Source organism: Etheostoma spectabile, chromosome 14 (assembly GCF_008692095.1).
Source record: "Etheostoma spectabile isolate EspeVRDwgs_2016 chromosome 14, UIUC_Espe_1.0, whole genome shotgun sequence".
Classification (NCBI taxonomy): Eukaryota; Metazoa; Chordata; class Actinopteri; order Perciformes; family Percidae; genus Etheostoma; species Etheostoma spectabile.
The window spans coordinates 4,811,164-4,828,126 of record NC_045746.1 but is presented as its reverse complement, the minus strand read 5'-3'; the positions used below and the strand labels follow the sequence as shown (position 1 = coordinate 4,828,126).

Below are 16,963 nucleotides of genomic sequence, written 5' to 3'. Positions count from 1 at the left end.
CCCCCCCCCCCCCCCGGAAATTGAAATAGATGGATGCTCGGGACCCGCTTATTAGCTCTGACCTCTCCTGTAATTATCAGAGCCATTTGTGAAATTCATAATGGACTTGTGGCAACTGTGAACCAGGACCTAAATAAAGGCTAGACTGCGCAGTCCAGTTTCCCACAGCAGGACTCTCCCATGGGAGCTGTCAGTGGGTTCACACAATAGCGATGTTTATGTTTATTTATTTTTCTTGTTAATGATGCATGTGGGCATTTGTGTTACTACGGAGAGACAGGAGATAAAATAATATTTATCAAAACACTGACAAACTTGGACAGAGAGGCAGTGGTATAATTAGAAAATTAATCTGTTGTGTTTCAGTGTTGATTCAAACAAATTTGTTCCCCATTTAAAAAACAAAAAAAATCCACCTTGGCTTCTCTGGACTTTCACTCAAAACCGCTTATTGTTTTACATTTATGCTGAATGGAATTACATTTCCCTACTCCCTCCTCTCCTGTCTACTTGTTTAAAATGGCTCACTAAAATATAAAACTTCATATTTAATAAAAAAAAAAAAACTCTGTTGGTGTAAAGTTGGCTGTCTCTATACCAGCTGCCAACTCAGACTGGGAACACACACTGAGCTTTTTAAAATTGTTTTATTTTCTTGCTGTCACAGTCTGTGAGTTTATGACATTACATATATTACAGAACAGACTACCGGATAAAAGTCCTCTTGAAGTGCGCGTAGCACAGATTGATAGGTTGTCTAAGTGTACTGGTTTGCCACTATGTGCCAGTAATTACCATGCAGGTTTAATGCAATGTTAAAATAGCTTGTTTTTTATTTAAAATTTTTTTTTATTAGTGTAACTTAGGTTAAGTTTTTATTATGTACTGTATACGACTAAATGAATATCAATGACTATGTGTCTCACACGTGTAGCTGATTAGGTATTTATACAGGGAACTTGAAACACAACATGACATTAATGAATCACAAATGACCGGATTTACCAGTCTTTTCACAGTCCTACTCTTTCTTTTTACCCTCGTCTCGTCTCTCAGGTTGATCTCTTTTCAGGAGTTTGTAGCATTTGAGGTGATGCTGTGTGCCCCAGACTCCCTCTACATGGTTGCCTTCCTGCTGTTTGATAAAGCAGGCAGTGGAATGACCACTTTTGGTAAGTAACTCTGCCTCTAATTCATGTGGTTAGATAGAATAATACTGTAGTCAAGTTTGCACAGAGTGTCTCAATGACCATTTGCTGTTAGGTGCTGTTATGTGTTTTACAAAACACTTATCTACGCATCAAAAGTACAATCCCAGAAATGAATGGTCACCTAAGTTACATACAGAAATGTCTTGCTCATTTTCAAATAGTGTTATTATGGTATGCGTTGCATCGTCCGCCATTCTTGTGGTAACGTTGTTTTCCCACATATACTGTAGGCCTTTTACTTTTTCTTCTTTTTAATCTCTCTTCAAAAATCAAGAGAACTCTGTCACACTACCTCTTGTCTTCTTTGTGGATAATCAGGGAAACCCAAGTTGCGGAGATAATGCATATTCTTACTTCATAAAAAAAGGACGGGATGAAGATTTTTCAAGACTAATAACTTGAATATGTAACTTAAACTAAAATGTCATATCTCAACACTGCTTTTGCTTCTTTGCATTTCCACATTTAACAAAGACTTATTTAGCCACTCCTGACAGAGAGCTGACCACGGTCCTCTTAAATGCACCACTGAAGAAGTTTTCTTACAAGCTCCTTGTTTATTTTTGAGGGGGCTGACCTTCGCTCATCTATTCTGTTTTCATCCACAAACAAAAATACTGTACTTGTCCTGTATCCTGTCTGTAAAGAAGATAAGGTTAGATTTGGAGGTAGAGAGGGCAACGAGTGGATGGAGATGTAGATGAAAAGGGAGTGGGTAGCTGTGTGTTTGTATGTGTGTGTGTGTGTGTGTGTGTGTGTGTGTGTGTATGTATGTGTGTGTGTGTGTGTGTGTGTGATTGGCACCATTACGAGGTGAAAAGGGAAGACATTTGTACTCATTGCTTATTTCACATTTGCCTAATTGATTTAAACAAGTCTAATGCCAGCCTTCTGTAGGTGTGCGAGGCGTTAGCGCATTAGGCCTGATTTGAAATGCAGTGCACACATCCCGCTCGCAAACAGGGAAGAGTAAGTGAATTTCATTTTAATTGTTGCTGTCGACAGGGTGCAAGATCATTGCGGGTGATTATATATGCACATATGTAAATTTTCATATTTAAAAGGATCATTTAGAGTGACGTTGTCTTGGTGGCAATTAAAAGGTCTGCTGTTTATCTGCATCTCCCAAAGGTTAATGAATATACCAATGCCTGTGAGTTATGAGACTCACACACAAGTGGAAAATTGCATGAAAAACATACCACACATCATGCCATGCACAAATACTGACTACAGTGTCTGCCACTTGCATTGGGCTACCATTTCGCCAAAAGCAAACAACTTGTGACTGAGATTATAGACTTGTCAAAGTTGCTTTATTGTGATACATTACAGAATTCTCCCTTTTCCTCCCCTGCTCTCTTTTCCTCTTTGCTGTTCATCAGATGACAGAGCCTCGCCAAGGCACAAAATAACCAACTCCCTTCTTTATTAACTATTAAAAACCTTAATAGCTGTGGCTTACGTTGCATTAAAAGCTTGTTTGTTTTGCCATGCAATAAATGTCTGTACTCTGATTTGTATTTTATTTCATCTTTGTATAAAGCCATTTTTATTTGATAATAACTTGAGTAATTTCTGTAAAGTACAGGCGGCACAGTGCGCTGAATTCTTTGCACTTAAATAAAAAAAATATAAAAAAAATGAGTGCATAATTTGGTGGAATGTCAAGTTAATAAAAACATAACATGCCATATGAAATGCAGTTGAGCCTCAGCCAGAAAGACTTAAAAAAAAAGAAAAAGCTAAAGAGGACTGAGTGTTGACAGGTCTATAAAAGCTGATAATATAAACGGCGGGCTCTGGAGGGGCCTCTCCTTTAAAGAGTTAAAGGCTGTATATTTATTGCCTCATTAAAGTGTAAAAACAATGCACAAGCTGTCTTCCTTCAGAAGGTAAAGCTGAGCTGAAGTAAATACCTTTCACTTTCTCTCCTTTTCTTTCCCTGTCTGTCTTTATAAAAAAAGTGTTTCTTTCCTCCTTTTCCTTTCTCCACTCGTTCGCCGCGGCTTGTTTGGTAATAAGAAACAGGTCGCTCTATTGGTTTGTTTTTGTTTCTTTAGTAAGGCTGTAATTTAGGACTCATGTTCAGTGTCTCTCCACTCCGCTGGCTGCAGAGGCTTAGAGGGTTCAGGCAGAGGAACATAAGTGAGAAGAAAAGGCTTTCCTTCTGAATACAGAGCCTACACAGCCCAAACATGTTCTGCCATGTGTCATTCATGACTGCTTTAGAGTTGAGGAACTAAAGTCTCAATCAGAGCAGAATTGTGCTCTGGAGATTGACGTTGACATTTTGTCACAAATCAGTCACAGACATTTTTATTTTTGCTAAAATCCAATAATTACTAATGTTAACCACAAGATAGGAAACACATGCTGTTTGTTTGACCTGACGCACAAGACTTTCTACCGACAGATTTGAGGTCTTTTATTAGAGCAAGCTAAAAGAGGAAGAAGTATTTGACAATTGTTTGTTGTTACATGAACATACAGCAAGGAGAACATGGAGATGATTTTAATGGAGGTGAAGTTATACATGGTTAATGTATGGTCATTAGCCTTAAAAGTGGGTAGCCTTTAAAGCCAAAACACAACTATTATTAGTTATTCTATAATTGTGAAGGACTTCTAAGAAAAAAACTGTTTGGTTTGGTTTTGGTTTTAGCCTCATTGTAAGTAAGTAAATAAAATGTATTCATAAAGTGCTTTTCACAGACATGAGTTACATAGTGCTTTAAAAGGTAAAACACAAAAACACAATACATAACATGACACAAAACGCAATCAGTATTACACAGAGCATTCCATGACTTGATCACTTCGGGTCTTAAGTTGTGTGCGTGGGACAGACAGCAAATTTAACATATTTGACATAAGAGAGTAAGCTGACCGTGCAATGCTCTGTACGTAAAAGTGAGAAAACGGAATACTCTATGTAACAGGGAGCCAGGGAAGAGACTTAGCGAGAACAGTGTTAACATCAGACCCTCTATTTGACTTAGCGAGTTGCCTTGCAGCAGGTTTCTAGATAGTCTGAAGATGATCCAGAACAGACATACTGGGTAAGGATAAAAGTATTTTGCAGTTTTCAACGCAGGATGAGATGAAGACGTGTATTTAGGCAGTTCAAAATACAGATCTCAGTTTACTAATATTTCTTGAGTGGAAAACACAAGATCTGGTCAGCTGCTTAGCATGGGTGCCGAACGATGATGATTGATCAAATATTATACCTAAGTTATGCATGTTGGAGCAGACAGCAGATGAAAGAAGCCCACCATATTGCAAGATTGTGGTGGCAACCTTTTCTAGAGCAACAACCAGAACCTCTGTCTTATCTGCATTGAGCTGTTAGAACTGAAAAATACATGTACATTTACAAGTTACTTAATAACATAAAAATAATCACGTTATACTATATAACAATCATATGGGCTGTTTGTTTCTATAGGTTTACTTTTGATACTTTAAGTACATTCACCTGAAAAAATACTTGTGTACTGTCACTTTAATACATGACTTTAACTTGTAATACAGTATTTGTAAGTGAATGCTTCTTACTCTAATTCTGGCACACTGCTAAATTGAGTTGTTGCATCTTGTTATTAGGCTGTCAAATGCAACTTTTCATCATTGACTCGTTATTTAAGCTGCATCTTGTCTCTTTTTGTCTCCTCCGCAGAAGATGTGAAGCAGGTCTTCAGCCAGACCACCATCCATCAGCACATCCCCTTTAACTGGGACTGTGAGTTCATACGGCTGCACTTTGGCACACAGAGGGACAAGAAGCTCAGCTACGGAGAGTTCACCCAGTTTCTCCTGGTAGGTTTCATTTTGATAACCTGCTCTCCTCTTCTCTCCAATGCCATTTCCCCCCAATCTGCTTACATGAAATCATTCTTTGTGTCTTTTGTTTTTCGTCTTTGTCTTTCTGTCTTTGGCCATCTTTGTCGGTCCGTTTAATATCCATTATCCAGTGACCATCAAGACAGTCAATAAATCTGTATCAATCGGTGTATGTGCCCATACACATTGCCTTATCCTCATATATTGTTTACAAGCCTTTCATACAATCCTGTCATGTAACTGTATTGTTACTTATCAAAGCTTGGCCAGACGAATGTTCACGCATGCAGACACACAGAGGTTTTTCACAATCCCTCTCAAACACAGCCCTCTATATTGACCAGATTAGTCATTAATGAAACACTGAGGTTATATATTTGGGACATTTGTGATATAGTTTTGGCATCTAGCATTGCTCCACTCCAACTACTCTGAAGCAGGTAGAGACGCATTTCTACCTCCATAAATAGTATAGCTGGAATATTCCTAGTGCATTTGTGGTGTGTGAGCCATTTTCCAATATGATGTCTAGACTTAAATCAGGCCTGAGCAGGGAGAGGTGGTGGTGGGGGTAGGAGAGAGGGCCTGAGCTGTGCCAAGTTTGCATCCACACTCGCCATGTATCTGAATGAGCTTTTTATATTACACTTAACTTAGACCAGATGGCCTACACACAGTGGGCAACAGCGCATGGATATTGGGACATTGTTATATGTGCTTGCATGTGTGTGTGTGTGTGTGTGTGCGCGCGCGCGCGCATGCATGTGAACATACAGTGTGTGTGTATACGTGTGGTTCTGTGTGTGCATGTATATATTACTTATCTGCTTTACCGTGTGTGTGAGCAGTAGCATGCAAGCTTTGTACATATGTGTTTATGTCGGTATTTGTGTGTTTGTGTGGGCTTGTTTTTGCCCGTGTGTGTGTGTGCTTGCGTACAAGTCTGGGGTGCTGTGGCCAGTAGATGCTGTACTTTGTATTGACAGCGTGCCCAGTCGTTTCCCAGTCACTCACTCAGTGGTTTCCAGCTCCTCACAGCAGCAAGCCAGCAGCCAGTCATACTCATTGCTCAATATGTGAAATGCACATTTCCTACTTATGCTCTGTTTATTAGATCACATTTCATAGCTTTTGATTCATGCCTTAATAAATGGCAGAATAAGTTGAATTTAACGTTATTGTAGGGATATTAAATAGAGAATTTAACTAAAGTGTAAATATCAACCTGCTTTTCATCTTTTATCACTTGCTTTACCGGTCTACTAGTATTCATACAAATATGATAATAAATATTTAATCTTAGACCTAATGCTATCTTGGGTTCTAATGAAGTGTGTCACATTAATAAGACAGATTAATATAATTTTGACGGTGTAATACTAGCTGCAATTACAGTACTTTGGAACAAGTAAAATTCAGTTAATGACAGATGACTCTAGCAGTGTGTTATCAGCGACTCCTGTGATTGATGACAGGGCAATTAGGGAAGGTACAACAACATTTCCTGAACCAGAATTTAAACCTGTGCATTACTACATACTTTGTGATTGTACCCAACGCTGTTTTGATACTTTTGTTAAAAAGCAAAGCACTCCTAAATGTAAGCCAGAAAGAAAAGTAGCCTCCGCAGCTATAAAAGTTGTCAGAGTTGTAAAGAAATCAACACACACACACACACACACACACACACACACACACACACACACACACACACACACAAACACACAGAACACACACACACACCATATTCTGAATATTTGTCAGTTATTTTTATAATTCCCTACCCCACAGCTTCTTTCCCCCCAAGATTGTTCCTATCCTTTATTTCCTCCTCTTCCTGCCATACATGCATGTGTTTATTGTGTTTTTCTGCCATTGTAACCATGCCACTGCCAGATGCTCACAAGATGGGATTATCGGGGAAAACGTTTGTGCCGCATATTTCTCACAAGGGCTCTCTCTGGCCAATTACTGTCTTGATGGAAGCCAGAGATTCTCACCAATTACATGCATTTTTCCCGTCTCACGCGTGGACGCCGGCCAAGGCTCAGCTCGCACTGTCATTGTGGTGTTGTCTCTGGCAATGGTATTACCGATGTCCAGAGAAGTGGCACATAGTAGCCCATATTATAAATCCTGGCGAGTAAAAAGCTTGAAATACATGGAGGGGACACCACATGTCTCACTTCTTTCCTGAGCACTCAAAAAAAGGGAATTGTTGGCATTGCTCACATTTTTAAAGTCCCAATTATATGTTTGACTCTCCCAAGAATCAGTGGGCTGCCCTTAACATCACCGTGAGGAGGGCTCACGGCCTATGTAAATGGGCAGTTGTGCTCAAGCTTCTCCTTGTATAGCTTTAGCTTTGTGCTGATGAGAAGCACAGTTTGGTGAAAAGAGATACAATCCTGCTCCACTTATATCTATTGTTTATGTTTTGATGAGGGGGGGAAAGAGTCACAGCTATTGAAAACAAACAGAGGTGGCTTGTCATGTGTTTTCATTTCCATCCAAGGACAATTAAACCGACTGCAAATGCTTCAGCGGTCTTTCGTTGGCTGTCTTAACCCACCAGCTTTATGTCTCCTGCCTACCTCACTCTTCTCCCAAATAAAAACCATGTCCCTGAAACACTCATACAGTTGCAACAAGTTAAGGTTTTAAGAGGCTGAGACTATAAACTGCTCCATACCCTGAACCACAGTTGTTTTGTTGCTCTGTGTGGTTGCTGTGTGGCTTTTCAGACTTTAGACTTGTCCAGAGAAACAGGATCATTTTTTGTTTTGTTTTGTCATTTACAGATGGACACACAGATAAATGCTCACCCTTACTTTTTTACATGCACACAGTCATGCATCCAAAACATTATCTTCTTTGCTTTGCTTTTTTGTTTTGACTTTAAATATTCAGCTCTCCTCCTCCCTTTCCTCTTCTCAGTTTATTCCACACCAAAGTGTTTTGACCTACTCTCAACCGACCGGAGAAGTGAGTCACGACACTCAAGATGCTGACACCAAAATATCTTACCTTATTTACCTTGGGAGTGTTTACAAGTGTCAATCTCTGTTCTTGTTTCCTTGCCTTCTACTCACTTATACACTCTCCTGAGCCCCTGCTGTGCTCATAGGTGATACTGACACATGGCTGCTACATTTGCTGTTTTTCTGGGTCTTTTGTTGCAATGTCTATTCTTACTCCCCTCCGGTCTCCACTCAGCTTTGTGTAAATGTCACTCTTCCCCAGTCGTTTCTCTTGGGTGCCGCAAATTTAGAGTTCGATCAGTTATGCTGTCAGTGAAATATCACTCAAATTCAACAAAACAATAAGTCATAGCCTCATAGGGTTTTGTGTTGTGGTAATACCACTTTTTTGAGTTACATTTATAACAATAACATCTGAATCAATCAATTGAAGAACGCCATGTCTCTCTTCAGCACTTTTTGTTTGCCATGTGTGGCTAAACAAGAATGTCCATTATTCTTGGACGAATTGATAATTGTTTATTTTGAACTGAATTATTAACTCACTTATTGTACTAAAACTACTTGCCGGTATTTACTTTAAGAAAAATAATTTTAAAACATGTTCCTGACATGATTTTGCAGTTACCTAAAACACATTTTAATTCTGTATACCTGTAGTTATAAGAAGTTTATGAGATTATGAGATTATGTACTTAATATTTAAGATGAATGATGCAATTTTGAATATGGAAAATATTTCATGGTCTTGTACTATGTGCAAACCCCAGAAAATTGAAGTAAAGAATGCCTAAAGATATTCAGTGTAGGTCTACTATCACCGAACCAAAAGAAAAAACAATCAATCTTCAATTTTGAGAAGCTGGCAAAAGGGGACTTAGTCATTTTTGTCAATCCATTAATTGACTAATCGTTTCAGCTGATATATGTAGAAAACTGAGGAAAAAAGAGGATTCATAAAAGCTCTTAAAAACTCTTGCGTGGCTGTTTCAGTTTAGCAACCACACCATTGATATATACTTGAAAATAAGTAAGCTTCAATTGGTCATTTGGTTTGTTGGTATTGTGTCACCATATGTCATAAACCTCATGAATGGGAAAAGCAGAATAAGAACTCATGATGTTTTGCTTCATTGACTTTTTTGGCCTAAAAGTCATCATACGTTGCAAGTGAGTCAACAGCCAAAGCAACTAGTTTGAGCTTGTTGCCCTTATGGCTGTTTTTCCACAATTACTTTTTGTGGATTATTGTTGTTCTGATATTCCTGTCTTTTGCTGTAACCAAGTTTTTTGTTGTATGAAGAGGAAGCATCGGTGGCAGCGGTTTGTTTACAGCCTTTCTCTGTGGACTTGTGGTTGCAGGTACTGATAATGGCTGCTAATTTCAAAGGCCTTGTGGGATGTCTCCCCACCACAGCCTGCTGTTGTCCCTGTGGACCTTTGTGTGTATGTGTGTGCTAGAACAGAGACAAAGTGAGCAGTTGGGTGTTTAGAAGTCTTGCCTGTGTGTGCACGTCTGTGTGTGTATGTTTGTATGTTTTTCCCTCAAGTGGGTTTAATGGGGATTTGGGGAGGGTGTAAAAAGCCAAAGAGACGCCTCGCAGTAGGCAAGCCGCTGTTGGGTGAGGAGGCAAGCGTGAAGTCTGGCCAAACGCTGGCTCCCCCGTAGCTGAAAGGGGGAGACGACACCAAGGGGCCCATCAAAGCAAATGCTGTGTTTTTATCCATACGTGTTTATATGAGTGAGTTTATGTGGATTTTTAATTTATGAAGGCAACTTAAAAAGGTGTATGACCCACATCTGTGTCCAATAATACACATTTGCTGTATGATCTAACACCTAAACTTCCCTCCTTACTTCTCTCCACTCCCTTCCACAGGAGATGCAGCTGGAACATGCACGTCAGGCTTTTATCCAGCGGGACCAAGCCCACAGCGGCTCCATCTCAGCCCTGGACTTCAGGGACATCATGGTCACCATCCGGCCGCACATGCTCACATCCTTTGTGGAGGAATGCCTCGTGGCGGTGGGTTTTTGTTTGGCTCTGCGGTTCTCTCCTCCATTTGTTTTACTGTTGTCCTCAAGAGCCAAAGTCAGGCTGGTTTAAAATAGTGAAATCGGTCACTGCTGTACACATCCTAGGAGTTTGGATACTTTGTCGTGATATGTTGAGAAAATATTGTACATATTAGGTGTTCTTTATTTATCTAAGTGATAAATTAGTTAACTTCAAGACTTGTGATAATTTAATGTCACATCATAACTTAGATTTTTTTTATCACAGTGCAGGTACATTTATATTCATAATGTGTTTGCGATGTAATCCAGTAAAGTATCTATGTATATATAACAATATTAGTATGACCAAAGGTAAGATGATGCACACTATGGAATGTCAGAAATACAAAGGTCAGGAGTGCTTATATATATATATATATATATATATATATATATATATATATATATATATATGTGTGTGTATGTGTATATATATATATATATATATATATATATGTGTGTGTATATATATATATATAGATACTTTATCAGCACATGTTTGCCATCGATTCAGTTGCTGATAGGCAGACAAGCAACCTAACATTACTCTATTCTCTATAAAAGGGTTAAAGACAAGACTGTCTTCCATCTCACTACCTCTTTCTTGTCTTTTCTCTTCCATGTGTTCATTTCTTTCTCTCACACCCACAACCAAACACTGTGGCTTTCTCTTTCCCTTCAGCTGTCCATCTCTCATTTCTTCTTCTTCCTCTTTACCTTTTCTGTCACCTCTTGTTCATCCTCTTTTTCTCCCCCTCCCTCCCTTCATTTTCTTTTTCCTTCTCTCTCAACCACTCCTCGTTTGCTCCCTCCCTCCCCCATGTCTCTGTCTCTCTCCCAACATGTCATTAACTCTAACCTCTCTGGCAGTGTCAAAGCCAAGCAGGCCAGCTGAATGGGAAGGTAGAGACAGAGATAGATGGAGACTGGAGCTTTATAGTCCATCATCTTTGGCTGTGTGTTTGTGCGTAAGCAGCTGTGCGTGTGCACTCTATTTGTTTTGAACTCACATGTTTGTCTTTTTGTGTCTTGTGTTTTCTTTGTGTGTTAGTGTTTTTGTTGCACGTGTGTACGTTTTACGTCTGTGCCCATGTCTTGCCCAGTTTCATAAACACCTTGTGGACTCATTCTCTGTCATTTTCTCCGCTGTGTTTACCTCACCGACCAGACATCTTGGTGTGCTGTTAGTAAACTCTCACACACACTCGTGCGCGCGCACACACACACACACACACATCAGAAACCCCATAAACACCGCAGACACATTAAAGGCGGTATTATGGCAGAACTCAAACAGTTAACCGACAACCTTTAATTCACTTACCAAACATGGTGAAAATGATCAGCACCACACTCTTTTCACCCAAATATTGTTCTCCTCTCCCCCTCCGGTAAAAGAATGTGTTGGATATCGTGGGAAGATCTAGCCTATAGGCTCATAGATATGAACAGATACAAAAGTGTCCCTCTGTTAGGGCACTTTCACGCAAGCCAGAGCTTCCCACCTTGTTGCAAACATAGTGAGCTGCATGCAACCTTCCTGAATGTGTCTGTCAAGCAAACAGTGCCATCTAGTGAAAGGAAACTCTACATTTTCTGTTGCCTCAACCCTTAACAATGTTAAAAGCTGCAAAGCCTCAAGGCTCATTTGATACTTTGGTCTTAGATATCCAAAACAGGCAGCAACATTTATGAAATGTATTCAAACACATATGTCTAAACAGACAGCTGTTAGAGCTGCTCCTTCAAGAGTTTGAGAGTCTGATTTGATAAAGATGGGATGCTGGTTCCCATAAAAAAATGTTTGTGTGCAGTCTGGAATGTCTTGAAGAGCCCAGCTTCTATTTGTAATCCTTTTACCTTTTTATTTTTTGTTTTTTATGACTTCCTCCACCTCATAAAGAAAGTTAATTAAACTCCAGAGAGTGTTGGTTGTGTGATGGAAAAAGTAGTGGTTAAAAGGTTTACTTCTCCCTGTGGAGCGATGGTAAAGAGGAACGTTGATGATTAATCGCCGGTGTTCGTCAAGATTTCCTCTTGACAGTAATGTCTTCTATGTCTCTTCTGTCACATAATTATAATATAAAGATGTTTTTATTCTGTTTGGAGTGTAGTGTGAATGTGTTTGTGGATGTGGGTCATTGTAAGATTTCATTGCATGTTATAATACGTGTGTGTCCATCCTTTGCCAGGTTGCAGGTGGTAGCACATCTCACCAGGTCAGCTTCTCATACTTCAACGGCTTCAACTCGCTTCTCAATAACATGGAGCTGATAAGAAAGATCTATAGCACCCTGGCTGGCCACCGCCAAGATGTGGAAGTCACCAAAGGTACTCGGGGAAAAGAAATGTATCATGTATAAACAAAAAATCTATATCAACACAGGCAGCCAAAACTTGGGTGCAAATTTATGAGTATATATGCACTTACATGCAGCGATCTTCCCTAAGAGACACAGCATACATCACACACACTATGTGAGCATGCACTGTATGTGTTCAGATGCACAAACTGATACAGTCCTGCACTAAAGGCTGTATTAAATGTGTCTAGATATTGTATTTATATCTGTGTGCTAAGGGTGGAAACTTCATTTTGTTTGGTTTTCTTGCTTGCCAGTGGCATTTAAATGGGCATGCTGGATCTGACCCAGCACATTGCATACCCACAATCCTTGATGGAGCTTGTCTTGTCAATTAGACATCCTGGCACTGATCTTTTTTTGTCCTGCTATGATTTTGGTTGATAAGGAAATTTGTAATTCTAAAACAGAGGAATGCTTGATTTGTCAAAATCATGCACTTAATTTTGAGGATGATGTTGTTTTGCGCTGTAGATCAATGTTAAATAGTTAAAACCATTTTATAAGCCTTTTTTTTTCTCTGTAATTTATAGCAAAGATGAAATGCTACAATGTGATAAAAATTAGGTATTATTATTTATTGATCCAACAGCCTTTTTTAGACATTTAGACATTTTCTTTCTTTCTTTCTGTCTTCTATGGTTAGTTTCTTTAAACCCTTATCTTTCTCACTTGCTTGCCCCACTGGCTGTCTCTCATTCCTTTCCTCAGTACTTGGCAGGAAGCCCAGTTAGCTTTCTCTGTCTCTTTCTTACTGACTCCCTCTCTCCTGCTCTGGTCGTCTTTATGAAACCATTCTGACCTCTCTCCACATGGCCCAGGGGCACTAGTTTAGCCTTATGATGCTATCTGAAGCCTTATCAGGGGTGTGGACCATAGCCGACCCAGTCCAAAAGCCCATACGCTCCCCAGGCTGTTCCCACCACGGGTACACCGAGGCTGGGCTTGGCTCGACCTGTGGTGGCCTGTAGCCAGCCAGACCTCCACAGCCACCACCCATCCACCCTCCACTCCCTGAGTCATTAAGGCCTCCTCTGGGACTGCAAGTGCTCGGCTCCATGTACCACTGGCTGGCCGACAAACACACATATCGTACACACACCCGCATGTATCAAGTGTGTGCGTATTTTGTAACCCACTATTTCAAACATTGCTCACATACACACAGGCATTCAGATGCATTAACACAGCCAAGCATGCACACATGTGTACAAATCCTGATTGATTCCGTATGTGCAACAAGGCCACTGTTTTGCCTTGGGGACGCCATTACAGTGCTTAACGCCTACACAACAGTGAGCACACATATGTGTGTGTGAGTGTATGTGTGCACACTTTTTATTCAGCCAGCAGTGTACATCACAGGGCAAATAACTCTGCATCTTTGTGAATGGTTAAAATCACTTAACACATAATACTATAAATGCATCTTCCCTAGATAGTGCCAGAACTGATGATATGTAAGCCAGCACACTTCTTACGGTCCTTTGGCACCACACCAATAATTGTTTTCAAATGTAAATGGAAGTGATCATGTTTTTTGCCAGTAAGGTTTCTTAATAATAATAATAATAATTTATACTGTGTATTGATCCCCAATGGGGAAATTACAATTTACACTTCTTTTTATTAGTAATCACTACTTTCTTGACCATGTCACAATCTCAGGTTGTTTTATCCATTATTATCTGTCCAAACTGATATATCACAGTAATATTGGATGGATTGAATTTTTTTAACAGTTATTTAATGTTCCCTGGAGATGAAGCCGACTGCCTTTGGTGATCCCCTAACTTTTTTGTCTAGTGCCACCATTAGTTTGACATCTGTGGTTTGGAGTCAAATGTCTCAACAACAGTTGTAGATTGCTCTGAAATCTAGCAAAACATTCATGTTTCCCGCAGGATGAATTTTAACAACTGTGTTTTCATCTAGAGCTGTTATCACATCAAAATTGAATTGTGTCCCATACTTTTGTTTATGATCAAATACCAGAACAACTAAATCCATTCCTATTAGCTTCAACTGTACTGTTTTGTGCTAATAAGTGAATGTTCCTAAGATGATGACCATGGTAAACATTTTATCTGCTAACATCAGCATGTCAATATCATTGTAAGAATGTGTTAATTTAGCTGTACAAAGGAGAGATGGTGTATTGGTGACTATGGGCTACATACAGGTAGACAGGTTATCCGCATTGCGATCTGTAATCTCCCCAGACAGAACTCTGTATGTTTGTGTGGGTGTGTGAGAGTTTATTCTTGTGCAGAATGGCCTCTCACCTGCTTGTCATACTGTTGTGTTGTTGTGTTGTCTGTGTGTCTGTGTGGCTGTGGTGTCTGTGTGTGTGTGTGTGTGTGTGTCTGTGTGTGTGTGTGTGTGTGTGTGTGTGTGTGAGAAAGAGAGAGAGCAGGCCTCAGGGGTAAGCTGAGCCTCAGCGGGGTGAATGGCTCCAGTGTAGGACGACTTTGTCACAACCCCAGCCTGCTGCTCTTTGAATGAAGCAGGTCAAACAATGCTGACTCCTCGACTGTAAGCCAGCCTACAGTCAACCTGCTCTTTATTCCACCAACAATAGACCAGGTATTAAGTTACCACATGTTAAAGCTGCCTCAGAAGAACTCTTGAAGTCCATGACTCTACATGGCCATCATTCTTTCTTATGATGGATTCAGCATGCTTTGACACTACTCACTTGTAAGTTCCAAACAAGTCACAGAAGGTAACTGGTTTGAGTGACAGAGCTTTAAGTATAAAAATCACCATTCAATGGCGTAACAATAAAAACCACTAATAGCAATAGGTCCTGCATTTCAGGGCCAACTTTCTCAATATATTTTCAAATTCCTTTATGCTTGTATCCCTCTACAGAGACAAGAGCCATCTTTCTGTGTTTAGATTAAAAAAATGACCACCATCAATTGAAAGTAGAAAGACTGTCTTTTTCTGAGTTATCAAAAGTTGTTTGGGAAACACAGGAAATGAAAGACTGATTTAGATGTATGTGAGGCAGGTTTGGGAAAATAGAAAGACCCACAATTGAAAAATATTGAATTGTGTGGTACATCACACACAAAATATATACAATGTACAAACAGACCATGTATCTAACTGCACATTTTACCTGTTAGGCTTATTGCAATATATTAGTAATTATGTTGGTGCATTTTATGTAACATGATATCAATTGACGATACAGAGTCTGTGATAGAGTATCATGAACAGTTAATGGAAGTATGAATCAGATAAGAATAAAAGAGATGTCAGTTACAGTTGTCAGTCACTGCTCTTGTTTGTGATAACAGATATGGCTTTTAGTGATGCATTCAGCTCAGTACTACATGTTTTAATTATTTCTATGTTATGTAATGCCAGTGTGCAATACATTTTGCAGTCATGAAAACATAATGACAAAGTGAACCTACTGACTCAGATAGGTTTTGAAAGAAATATTTTGCTCTGCTGCTTTATACCAAAGCCTTGACAAATCAATTGAAGTGGATACATGATTTGTGAAGTTCCTTTTCCATGGGAAAAATAAGAAAAACATTTTAAGATATAGCAATCCCTTAAACTTAAACTAATATAATATGGGATTATAAATTCACTGTTTACTGAGCCTTGGATTTATGGGGAGCAATACATATTCTGTTTTGCATGTGAAACTGAAACAGTGGGCAAGCTTTTCACTTTTGCAGCAAAACTAGTGCCTCAAAATTGGGTGGCAGGTCTGTTGATTACATCTATGTAGTGCCACCCAGAGAGCTGTTTCTGTATTGTGTATAGTAGGTCAAACATGTAGTTGACAAACAAGGAGTTGAGAGTGTTCAGTTCGGGGACATCTTAATTGCATTGCTTATTGCTGATGATGTAATTCTATTGGCTCCATCAGCGCTTGACCTAGCATGCACGGGTGCAGTTTGAAGCCAGCTGGACAGTTGTTAGGATCATTTCCGGCACCTCCAAATTTTAGGTCCAGAAAAAAGCCAATTGCCTCCTCTGAGTTAAGGTGATATAAAGTTGCATGTATCTTTGTAAAATGGAGCATCCTGACAGTCTTATGCATGTTGTAGACTTGTACTCTCATGATGATATGGGAACTGAGGCCCTCAAGTTACCTGTCAATCTATGTTCCTGTACCATTGGTCATGAGCTTTGAGTTGGTATCTGAGAGCTCAGACATTAAGAAGGAGCTCAGAGATTGCGGCTTATTCCTATTGAAAGGAGGCAGTTTAGGTTGCATAGGGATCTGATCATGATGCTCCCTGTGTGCCCTGCGGTGGAGGTCCCCAGACCCAGAACACACTGGAGGAACGATATGTATCCCATCTGGCCTGGGAATAGCTGGGGATCCCCCAGGTTAAGAGGCTAGAGAATGTGGCTGAGGAGAAAAACTTCTCGGCTGTTGGAACATCTGCTGAGTTTTCTGCCACCATGACCTGGACACAGATTGGCAGAGAAAAATAGAATGAGTTATTTTTTATGTTATAGCTATATATA

At 39.7% G+C, this 16,963-nt stretch overlaps 1 protein-coding gene across 2 annotated transcripts in view; it reads left to right on the top strand.

Moving 5' to 3' along the window:
- The window catches only part of slc25a13 (solute carrier family 25 member 13), a 46,038-nt gene that overhangs the window by 5,448 nt on the left and 23,627 nt on the right, over positions 1-16,963 (top strand). For both annotated transcript variants that reach the window (XM_032535770.1, XM_032535771.1), the window contains exons 4-7: positions 1,057-1,172; positions 4,894-5,033; positions 9,919-10,065; positions 12,290-12,428. In XM_032535770.1, the coding sequence (XP_032391661.1) occupies positions 1,057-1,172; positions 4,894-5,033; positions 9,919-10,065; positions 12,290-12,428 (542 nt within the window). The remainder of the gene's footprint in view (positions 1-1,056; positions 1,173-4,893; positions 5,034-9,918; positions 10,066-12,289; positions 12,429-16,963) is intronic.